Source organism: Cuculus canorus, chromosome 10 (genome assembly GCF_017976375.1).
Source record: "Cuculus canorus isolate bCucCan1 chromosome 10, bCucCan1.pri, whole genome shotgun sequence".
Lineage (NCBI taxonomy): Eukaryota > Metazoa > Chordata > Aves > Cuculiformes > Cuculidae > Cuculus > Cuculus canorus.
In genome coordinates this window covers 9,404,726-9,416,829 of record NC_071410.1, presented here as the reverse complement: position 1 = coordinate 9,416,829, position 12,104 = coordinate 9,404,726, and the positions used below count along the sequence as shown (strand labels likewise).

At 41.3% G+C, this 12,104-nt stretch overlaps 1 protein-coding gene across 8 annotated transcripts in view; it reads left to right on the top strand.

The window, feature by feature from the left end:
* Positions 1–12,104, top strand: part of HTR2C (5-hydroxytryptamine receptor 2C) — a 266,373-nt gene that overhangs the window by 247,342 nt on the left and 6,927 nt on the right. For 7 of the 8 annotated variants that reach the window (XM_054076039.1, XM_054076040.1, XM_009565889.2 and 4 more), the window contains one exon: positions 2,630–2,830. The exons of the other annotated variant lie outside the window; for it this stretch is intronic. In XM_054076039.1, the coding sequence (XP_053932014.1) occupies positions 2,630–2,830 (201 nt within the window). The remainder of the gene's footprint in view (positions 1–2,629; positions 2,831–12,104) is intronic. 8 annotated transcript variants of the gene reach the window in all.

The window sequence follows — 12,104 nt, the reverse complement described above, 5'->3', positions numbered from 1 at the left end:
GTGACATTTTATTATTTCAGATCATTTTAGGAAGCTCCCTGAGAAAGTAAAATGTCTCTCATTTACCTGCCTTTTCAGCTAGGAGCATAGCTGAGTGCCTTAGGACAGTAAAGACTAAAAGGTTTAGCCATTAGGAGGGCTCTCATATCACCCTTATCTTTAAAGACACTCTCACACTTTGTCCGGCAGTACTTCTGGGCAGAATTACTTTGATCTGTTGGTGTCTGTGATTCCTACAGTGCCAGGGCTGACAGCAGGCAGCACTTACTAACCTCACACTATGGGTATGAACATTTATTGCCGCTTTTGCGTCTGCTAATTTTTTGGTTATAATCCTATTGCCGGGTTCACATCAATAGCAAAAGTTGTTCCAGGAGAATCAGTCATGGGAAGTGTTCCGGTAGCTTGAAGGAAGAAGTAAGAGGGGCTATTCATCATTCAATAATGCTGGAAAGGTTGTTGCTGTAGAAACCTCTTCCAGGTCTAATGAATGTCAAGAATCAGATTGTACCCACAGCAGTGCCATAGATCAGATTGGAGATGCTCCCACGCAGGGAGCCTGCAGGCCTGGCATTCCTTTATGGATACATTGGAGATTTCCTGGCCACCTGCTTGCTGGGGGGAGCAGCCATCACCATCCCTCTGTGACGAGGCTGATGCACAGTCACAATCACCCCACATGTATTCACAGGGACTACTTCATCTACCAGGGCACACTTGCTGGTGCATTTTTCCAGGTCTTGTACTCGGAGCTCATTTCAGCCCGTATCAGAAAGTTGGCTCTTGCAACTCAGCAGAAGAAGTAGTGAGGGATAAAGTGTGACTAACTGGGCTGTCAGCAGAAGCCCGGGGCTGTACAAGGAGCATGGGTACCACTTGAAGGAGATCTGGTTCTTCCCTGGAGCATTTACTGAGGCATCATTAAAGACCCAACAAATCTGAGGTGTGCTTAGCTGAAGCTCTGAGCTCAGTTGCAGGTTGCTATCAACGATATCCTAAGCTGCTGCGAAGTCTGAATGAACGCAGGAGGTACAGAGTTTGATTGTAACTTCCTAAGGAATCTGAGTCATAATTTAATCAAGTTCAATTATTTTGTACAGCAGAGGTTCCTTTTAAAGTAAAGATGGTCCAGCCATAAAGTGCTTTACTTAGCTCCCTTTGATAGGGACTTCTTAAACGCTTGCTGCTTTGGATTTCGGTTTACTTACAGTCCATCTAGTAGGAGTGGTGCAAACTTGCTGAAATTAATGGTTTATCCCTCCAGCGCTGAGGTGGTCTTGTGTGGGTTTCATGAGTTACTTAGCACTTTTTCTGTCTTCCCACTGGTAAAATGAGCTCATTCTGCCTTGCTCTTTGTGAAAGGTTCCTGGGCTTCACTGGGACAATTTGTAATAATTTGTTTCGATTCGGTTCCTCTTGGTTTTCTACACATAAGGTATCCTGTGTCTCTCTTGGCTGGGTAATTTGTTTCAAAATATGCTTTCTGAGACTAATGTTTATCCCTTTCCATTTGAGATCAGTAGGATGGAGCCGCGTCATTCTTAATACACCATTGATTCTGCAGAATGTTTCTGATCCTTGGGGTAAACCTCAAGATTGCTTTAGATATCCATGTTCTGAATGAAGACACAAGACTATCTTATTCAGCCATTATGAAGTATCTCATGTTTTCAGCTGCTACAGATACTGTTGAGTTGTTTTGATGAGTGTGTTAGAAGCCCAATGCTTTGCAGGACATATTATTGATCTCACACAATTCATTCTGGGCATTAACGTAGGAGTATCATTCACAAATCAATTTTCTCTGAGCTTTAATTTAACTACCTACCCCTGAGGGACTTTCTGGGTCACTTTCATTCTCAAGCTGTACTGAATAAAATGATTAACGAATGCAGGCACCCAAATTAACTGCATGCCAGCTGCTGTCAGATGTGGCTATCTAGTCTGTTCAGTTTGCTGGTATGCTTATTTCTGTAAAGAATAATACTCAGTTCTGTCTACCTTCAAAACTGTTTTCAGATTTCCGCTACTCAATCCTAGCTGCTCTCTTAGGAGGCAGGTATTCCTCTGTTATTAATGTACGCTGCCTGGAGAGAATATTTAAGGTGTAGTAGTGTCATTTAGCTAGTTGTTTGCAGAAAAATTGTCTGCTACCTTTCTCCTCAACAGACAGAAACTGAGACGTACATATCAAGAGAGCTTTAGAATGGATCTGAGTGAAGGTATGTCACATAGAGCTGTGCAATCCATGGAACGAATGAGATGAGGCAATTATAAAGCAATGTAATATTTGATTTTGTAAAGGTAAGGGGAAGAGGTTAAGAGAGAGGGAGAAAGCTAACATGGCCACTTGGAGGCACTGCCAAATTAACGCTTCTTTGCCTTTAGCTACTGGTTGTGGAAAACAGATGTGTGGGAACTGGCTGTGGGTTTATGGAGTGTCTGGAGCCAGTGGCTGATTGAAGAGGAGGCCCTACAAGAGGTTTCTTTGTCTGCTCCTCATGCACGTGTCCCTTAACTGGTTTCACAGAGTTAAAAGATCCGAACAGTTTCTCAGAAATGATGGCCTAGCTTCCCAAATTATTTCCTTTTCTTTTTTCCTTTCATTGCTTTTCTCTCTATGTTTCAGATTATGCTTGGCCTTTGCCTAAACAGTTGTGCCCTATATGGATTTCCCTAGATGTGCTCTTTTCAACTGCATCTATAATGCATCTCTGTGCCATCTCTCTTGATCGGTATGTAGCAATACGCAATCCCATTGAGCACAGCCGCTTCAATTCCCGCACCAAGGCTATTATGAAAATTGCTGCAGTTTGGACCATATCCATAGGTAAGCAATGCGGCTCACGATATTAACTGTGTCTTAATGAATAGTAGTGTTACTCCAATTTTCATTTAGGATTTTTAAGAGGATACTCAAATTAATTTACCTGGCCTGCATGCCTGAACGTAATAAATGATTACTGGGAAACAGAAGTCTTTGCGTTTGGTCAATGACCAAAATTAGCAGTCATTTTTCTGAATATCACCACTTCCAATGCTGAAGTATTGCTGCTGTGTACGTATCAATATGTTGATAACAACGGTAACACAGATGAACAGTACTATAAAACTGCTGTGTAAACAAATCAGAAAATAGCATTAGCAAAAACTCTGGGAGGAAAACCCAACCAGTAGAAATGACATGCCTACGCTGCAGTTGCTGCAGTTAAACTGTCTCAAATTCTGGTAGCGGTTTAAGTGAAGCAGCACAGAATTGAAGGCAGGCTAACAGTGAGTATTTACTGCCCTTGCACAGGTTTTATAGCTTATATTATACTCTGCCACAGCTGAATTGCTGCTAGTACTGAGCTGGCAAGTTTGAATTCATAGTAAATAAGGAGTAGACATAAAGGAAGACACTTTTGTATCATTTTGGCAAAGAGCAATAAATTAGAGCAGCAGTAAAGTAAGGAAGAAAAGGAAAAAAAATGATAGCAAGATAACTGCAATATCAAGAATTCTGTGAAGAAAAACATTTTGGGGAAATTATTTCAATGTGCTTTATAAAAGAGGGGCAGGGTCAAAAGAATTGTATGAACGCTTTTCTCTGCTGTATTGCATTTTTTGCTTGAATACAGTGCAGTCTTACAAAGATTTAACATTTAACTTTTATTTTACAAAGTCATTGTCACTTTCAGTGCTGTACTGTATGCTTCAGGTGCTTGAACTTCTCTTGGGTTCTACATGCTTTAAAAGTAGAATATGATACCACATTCCTGGGTGCTGCAGGGGCCGCTTTTGATGAAGCTTGTCAAGTAAAATGCTACAGGAAAAAGCAAAAAAAAAAAAATAGGGGAATTATACTTTTTCTCCTCATGGATATAAGCGTATCTGTTAGAAACAAATTTTCATGTGCCACAGGCCTGCTATGGTTCCTCTAGGTAATACAGTGCACAGTGAATTTGGATTCGGTTTAATCAATTAATTTAAGATATTTTTTTTGGCCTGACCAAATAGATGTAAAGACAGCTGTAGACCTACCTGTTCTGGAGTTATTGGGTAGCAAATGTGGTCAGGATGATGAAAAATAGGAACATTATGGACTCTACCATCCCCCAAGGACAAAAGTACCTGAGCCAGGATAGGCAAGGTGACTTTGTGTTGCTGTAGAGCACTACCACTTCAAACCCTGCCCATCTTTCTTCAGTAATATTTAACAAGTCTGCATTTATAATAGGTTGTGAAACAAGATGAACTAATGGACACTAAAAGAAATAGCCTGGAAAGGAGATAGAATGGCACTTTTTCACTCACTTGGCTTGTCAGCCTTCAATGAGGCAATGAGTGCTGCATTTATTCCCCAGCGTTCAGATGTCTTTAGGAAGAAGCTGTGAGCAGCCAGTGAGCGGGATGTCTGCAGGGCACAAGGGTTTGGTGGATTGCCCCGGGCAGGGCTTCCCTTCCCAGGCTGGGATGAGAGATGCATTACAGCTGTACCTGTGTGCCTCCTTTACTGGGACCATAGCCGAGAGTATGTCTGGGATTTGTTTGTGTTTTGTTCTTTCTCTTTGATTCAGATACAGCTGTCCCAGGAGAGTCTCTGCTTACATCCCTTTTTTTTTGAAGATACAGGCAGGGCCAGTACTCCCTAGAAAGTCTATTCAGGGCACTGAAATGCTGATGATTTCCACCCTGCCCAGTGCATGCAGTGGGGCTTACTTATTTACTCGGACTTTCTCCAGAAGGTTGCATTAAATGGAAAAAGAAAAGTACTCTTGGTATTTATATTACTTATTTTAGTATAACTATTTTTACTTCATACGTGAATTTAGAAATGTGACAGACACGGGAATAAACTGAACAGGGGAAAAAATAGAACTCAGACAAAGTGTATTGTTGCTGTCTTCTGGCTCTTACCCACTTGTCATTTGGAAAGGCCTGCTGCAAATCTCATGCAATTTTCAAGAGGATGAAAAAGGTTAAGTAAATTCACCCTCCCCTCAGTATTAAGTATCTGTTCTGGTTTGAGCTAAAGCAAAATTGATTTTCTAACTTTTCAGCTTACCCTTGTCTAATAACTTCATTTTCTGAAAGTTAACTACATGTTTTTCAGACAGTGTCTGTCTCTAGAAGTGATAATAATTAGAATTTATGATTATCACCAAAGTAACAGGGCATTGGTATGCAGAAAGACCGTTATTTATACCTATTTCTATAGATACTGAGGTTACTTTTTGAGTTGGTGAAAAGTTGTAAGTCAAAGGGGTAAAAAAGGATCACATGTGCAAGAAGGAGCGGGCAGGACAGGTGACCAAAAACTGACCAAGAGAGTATTCCATTCCACACACTCCATACTTGGTATAAAACTGAGGGATCACGAGGGTCAGGCCCTCTTCTTTGATGGCCAGCATCTGATGAGAACCTCATCCATCCTTTCACCTCTGATCCTGCATCCATGGGTTCCTTAATCCAGTTCCTGAATCCATCTCTCTCCTGTCACTGAGTCCAGTCCAAGAGCTTTTGCCCATGGCTGCTCTGCAGCATCAGTGGTGATGTATGGTCGTCAGGGGTGTGTGGTCATGGGGATGTGTGATTTCATATACTTGTATATATTCCATTATTTTGTTATTAATATTCTTTTCCTTATTATTATTATTGTTTCATTAAAGCTATTTTAGTTTCCAACCCACAATTCTCTCTTTTATTTTCCTTTCCCCTTTCCCTGAGGGGATGGTATTGGGATCGCAACTGCCTGCGTTTAGCTGCTAACCTGGCCAAGAGTGCGGCTGAACCGTGGCAGTATCACAAAAGAATTTGTGCATTTCTGTATGTGATTAAATACCAAATTCAAAGCAGCATTAAGTGCAGTCCGGTCAGTTTGTATTTCCTAAATCCTGCTTCAGCTGCACTAAAGAAACTTTCAAATGCATTCGCGTAAAGAATCCTGAATTCAGTTCCTGAATCAGAATTTAAAATAGGAAGTAAAAAGCATGTAATTTATCTTAATTTGGTAGCTTTTACACTCCATTTTCCTGAAATGTTAATGCTGACAGTAAAATATATAATAGAGGATTTTTGCTCATTGAGCTATGGATTTGGCAGGTTGCACAAGCCTAAACCTATGATTAAGTTTTTAAGCAGGGGAACATAACAGAGTCCTCCTGTCTGTTGACAATTGCTTTATGAATGGGTCTTTTCCAAAGCCCTCTTTGTTCCAGATTAAAGTACATCACAGCCAGTTGTCCTATGGTTTAGCAAATGTAACCCGAGCAGGATTTTTTGTGTTCAGTTAGAGGAAAAGTGGGTACTCTGAAGTGCTGGGCTTGTACAAATGAGTTTTGTGATAGATAGCTCTGTGCTGAGGCTGGAAATAGAAACGTAGGCAACAGAAATATCTACACAATTGAGAATGAAAATAAATTATATATGTGAGCTTGCTAGCAGAATCTTGATCTTGTTTTGAGACTTCAGAATTTGCTCTGTTGCAAGTGCAAAGGTTTTCACTAGTAACACGTGGGCTTAATCATCTCGCTGGACTTCATGTATTCTGTTCAGAGAAAAGAGGCCTTAGGCCACTCTGGCCATGAGAGGAGATCCCTATACAGCTCTTGGTAGGAGTGGTGACTCTAAATGCAAGGCATATAATACAGGAGAAAGTGCTAACTGGGTAATATTAATGTAAAAGAAATATACTTTGGAAATGTGAATGAAAGAACTTAATTTGAAGGGTGTACACACTTTGCTTCTGATGTGAAAATAAGTACAACTTTTTAATTCTGAAGCTCCTCATGGCCCAGCTCTGTGCCCGGTAGCACAAAATGGGGTTTCCCTCTGCTTCCCATAAAGTTCAAGGTTTGTTCATTTACTGGAGAGAGACAAAATTACACATGCTACCCATTTCCCAGCTCAATTTTACATCCTTAATAACAGTGTAAATTCAATTTACTTGATAAGTGACTGAGATAAGGCCATCCTTTAAATTCTGCTCTTTGTATCAGTGCCATAAGTAGACACCATGTCTTTTGTTGTTTGTTTGAAAACAGAATAAGTAACAAAACAAGGAAATGTGCTGTTGAAAAATGGTGATAACATCATACGTGTTGTGTTAAAATTGGACTTAATTCTTTCTTTCTCTGACTCACTAATGATTATATAATTTTTATTTCAGGTAGGTGTCCAGGTTTTGTATATATAATAAGCCGTTCAACTTCAAAAAAGAATTTTACATCCTTGTTTAACTTCTGTACTACTTCATTGAGGAGATCTGTTTATAGAAGTATGAAAGATATGTGCTGCAAGGATCAGTAAATGCTCAGATTAAGACTATGTTTAACAGTTTATTGCTTATAACACTTCCCTAAGTGTTCTTCTCTCACACGGGTTGAGGAGCCCCGTGCGTGCTAGCTGTCCTAATGATGCCCTTACCTCCAGGCATAAATCAAGCCTTCCCCAATCTCACTGAGGATAATCCCAGTGGGAAATGATACTCAGTTTGAGGAATGTACTTTAAGTGGCACCACTGATAATAAAAGGCATTGTGGTCTCCTTACAGGTTAAGGGAAGGTTGTGCTTGGAGGTGAAGGAGAACTGGGGTAATTCCTGTAGCTTCCCTTGGGTCATGATTTTAGAGCATGTTTAGGCGTTTTGGTTTGTATTTCTGCCCATAGGTGTGTCTCTGGGATCAGTGACATCCTCAGCAAGGAATTAATTTGTTCCCACCATGCCGTGTTTGCTCCTGATCACCCTCTGTTCTGTGCTGGGCAGCAGTTGCTTCTGAGAGACTCTGCTTTACAGTAGGAGCACGCATCCATGAACTTCTTCACAGGCTTCATGCCCTGGTTACCAAACAAACCTTTGGAAATGTTTAATGGAAAAAAATGGCAAAAACACCGCTGATGGATAAGAGAAGAAATGTAAGGTCAAAATGTGCTACCAGGATTTTGCTCAAACTTTTCCCAACAAGCAGTCTGGTTCTGTTTGTGGCTCATTGCTTGCAGACAAGGAAGCGGTCTTAAAACTATCATGGGCAAAGCAAAGGTTAGACAGATACCCTTCACCTCCTGGAAAAGTGTACAAATTCCTAACTATGAACACTACTTTGATAGAAGAACAGTAATTCTATTGCTGAGAAAAATGAGAAGAAAAAGAGGGGGTAGCATTAGTTTCTTTCCATAGTTGGGAGAAAATTGTATTAATGTATTTTTGCCTTTTTATGTTTGACATTAAATATCTGATGGTGTATGTTTGAGGGAAATGTTTCTCTCATGAGCGTGAGGGTCTTAATTGATGATTTCTGTAGGCAGAGGCACTACAGTGGTGGTGATACTGATGGTTTTTGTTAGTGTCAAGTGACTTCAGAGGCTGTGTCAGCATTGCAAGCCAAGCTACTCCTCGCTTCTGGTGGACATTTAGTAGAGCACATTTGTGCTCATAAAACTTTTTCAGGCCTATCATCTTCTTGTGAGTGAGAGAGAAACCCTTGCTTTGTGGCCTAAAGTATGACACTAAGGCTTTGTCTGCCTTTGTTTTTCATTCATTTGGATTGACTACAAGGTTACTTTCTCTAAAGACATTCCTTTGCCTGAATATTTGTACTATGATTCCCAACAGAGTCATTGATCTCCCTAGCATATCGGCAAAAGTCATCAGGGTGTGGAAAATCATAGCAGTTTATAACAAGGTGAGTTCATAGCAAGGGAACTACCTTGGGATTTCAGGCACGGTTGCCTGGATTGGTTTGATTTTGTCATCATATATCAGTGAAATGTTTTGCCTGGGACAGCAGCAGATGGTGCAAGTCTGAAGTGTTTTGTACAGAAAAGGGATTGACCATCCCACCACATCTGTTTGCAGGGGCAAGGGAGATGCCGCTGTCTCCTTTTTGAGATTAGTGCTGCTGAGCATCAGTTTAGGCACCTCCGTTTGATTTCTTGGGGAAGCCCAGCCCTGGTAGCAGGTATGCTGCGAGCAGGAGCCCCATCCCCACTTTGTTGAAATTCCCCATTGAAAATGTATGGCTAAGCAAACCAAGAGAAGTAATTTAAGCAAAACAGAAAGGCGGGGGGGACACAGACAACTTATTTTTTCTGTCTTCTAATGGTGTTGGCTGGTTTTCCATCTGGGCTTGGGTTGTTCAGCACTCTCACAAGGTTTAAGTAAAGATCAGCAGCTTGTTCAGGCACAGTCAGTAATTACATTCCTCTTTGCAGTTGTGCTTGCTGTGGACAGGGAGATCCTTCAAAGTTCAAGCCCCCTTTATCTTTCGCTTTAAACCAATACAAGGCTGGCACTGTTGTTTTATTTAGAGCAGTTAGATAAAACTAGACCTAATCCAGCCCTGAAGGTACATCATTGCTGTATTAGCACAGGAAATGCACTGCAATTAGTCTGCTGACTTGGGGAATATGTAGAATTTTTGTGGGTTTGAATGCTTCAGAAGCCTACCTTCTTCAATTTGAAGAGCTTTGCTTCCTTGCTTTTCTTTCACAGTGCAAGTCAGGAGGCTACTATCTGTTGGGGTTTACTTCAGGCTGTCTGTTAGTTATTATTAGAGAAATGTGCAGGCACTTTGTGAGACACTTCTGTTAAGAAACCAAACAGATTTGTTTTAGTTTTCTCTTTTCTGAGAGGGTTAGGAGAGTCAGTTCCTATTATCTCTAACAGGCTTTATTGCTAATGCATAGTTACAGCAGCTGCTAACATTCAGGTGAATGTCTCTTAAAGTTGTAAGCAACGTTTATTTTGTATAATAATATATATGAGGTTAAAAATACAGATTTAAACACGCAGTGTTTAGCGTGAATAGCAGCAGCGTAGACTGCTTTTGTGGCAGCCTTAGGCTTGTTTGACACACACAGCTCTTTCTCTACACTTTTTCTTAAAAATTGTGTGTAGATGCCAAGAGGATGATAGTGAGGTCTAAAGCACATCTGCATCAGCGGAGCCCTTGCCACGAACCACAGTGGTCTTTGAATCCAGTGCTGACATCAACAGACCCCCAGCATTCATGAGCCCATGTACCCATAATAAAATGTGACCCCTCTTGTATTCAACCCTGAGAACCCTACAAATGGAAAGACAGAGTAAAGCCATGTGCTGGTCACTTTTTTCTTAGTGAGGTTGTTGTCACTGGAGGAAAGAAAATATCTTCTTTTAGAGAAAGAATGGAAATTACTTCCTTTCTTAGTGGAAATAACGATCAAACACTCCACCTTTCTAGTAATCTGTATCAGTCTCATGGGCTTTCACAGAAGGAAACAAGATATTAAACACAAAACATTATTGTCTTTCATTTAAGTCTAAATTCTGTGAATGTTAATTTGGACTTTTAGCTGGCTTTTTCTCTGCAGAAAGCTAGTAAATGTTTTACAAATCCATATTTGTAGTCATTTGGGCTTTGTTTTATTAATTGAGAATCTGTGAAGAGCATCTGTTACTGTGTCCAGAGCATCATCTCAGCCCTAGTTGGTGAACTGTCCTGCTGTCTTAAGAACACCTTTAAAGCTGACAAGGAGAAGTCAGGACAAGAACTGTAATTGAATTTGTAATCCGGAGGGTCTCTCTCTGTTTTGCTTCCCACTGCTCTGCCAGAGAGGATAAAGAAGATAAAAGAGGGAAGAAAAGGAAAACACACATTTATCTTCTTCCTTGTGAACTGCTATGTTGAAAAGGGATATCCTACTCAAGCTGCTGCCTGGCAGAAGGGTGCACAAAGCTCCCAGTGTTGAGTTTAGCAGAGACCTGGTTCATGGCGTGCTGGCTGCTGGCGGCTGGTTCTTACTGGGGCAACAGCAGTTGCTATAGGCACTGCTCAAATATCGAGCAAGAGGAGCGAGTTTACTCTGAAGAGCAAAGCGTGGTATGTACTAAGCTTGCAAAGCTTTACCCTCAAGTTTTTGGAACAACCGCAGCCTCTCTTTGGGAATTTGCTGCCGTCTTTGTTAGAAAAGGTTATTTGACACAGCTGGAGAACGCCTGTGAGACTGGAGACCTCAGCACACTTAATCAAGCTGATGTTTGTTGATGAAGAGTGTGTCAGCTCAGGCACAAGGCAAAAAGCTCATGAAATGCTCTCTCATGGGACTGAGAGAGCTGAATAGCAGTAAGACTGGGCAGCAGTAGGCTTCAGAGCCTCTTGCCTGATTTGACACTCACCATCCACCATCCTTGTGCTGGTTTAGTGAGTTTGGTTTTCTCTGACCAAATGACCTTAGTTCTTAAACTGTGAAGAGTTACAGCCACAGTGTTAGTGTTGTGGGTTACTTGAGTCAAGTGGAGCTGAATGATTTCTTTGTGCTTGTTCCAACAGCTGAACCCAAGTAAGGCAGGCATTCTTGTTTCCCAATATTTAGGTGCCATGGGAATGCCTAGTGGTAAGCACAGCGTGTATTGATCGGGGTAGCCCCATCGAAATCAGGGCCAGAGTAAGAGCTGTGTCTGCAAACTGGTATTTGCACATTTGGGGTTGCGGTAGTAGCAATTATACAGTAATCCCCCTTCAGGAAGCCCCTCGGGGGTGTCGGAGACCTTCCACGCTTCACTTCTCACTGCTGGGGTGGTGTAGATTTAGTCCCTGCTGCCCAAGTTGAGTAACAGACTTGGTTCCCTTTAGGGCTGGATTGTGGGGTGGATCAGTGATAATCTCATTAAAGAATGAGTTACAAGAGGGAAGTGCGAGGTAGAAGAAAGCATTTGAGATGAGGAGGTGAGGGTTAATGATGCCTATTCAGCAGTGCTGTAGGCTACCTGGCAGCTCCTCCAAGGGCATCTTTCTTCCTACTGCTGTTAATAATAGAATTTTCCTGGACTGGAGGAAAGAGCAAACAAAGACCTGGTGTTGTCTCTTTTCTGTGCTTTCTCAGTTTGAAATCCCACCGTGTTATGAGAGGTGGGGGACACTTTTCCGTTACAGTAGATACCTCCTCATTCCCTGTCATCAGTGCTGAGGTATCTCATGCTTGCACCATGTTTCAGACCCCCATCAGTGCTCTTCATGTATATATTCATAATATCTCAAAACTAGGTTATTCTTCACAGATGTATTTTATGTGTGTGATCATGAAAATATCCTGAAACATCCCATTTCCCTTGACTAAAGCAATAAGGCTAAATTCAATGATGAC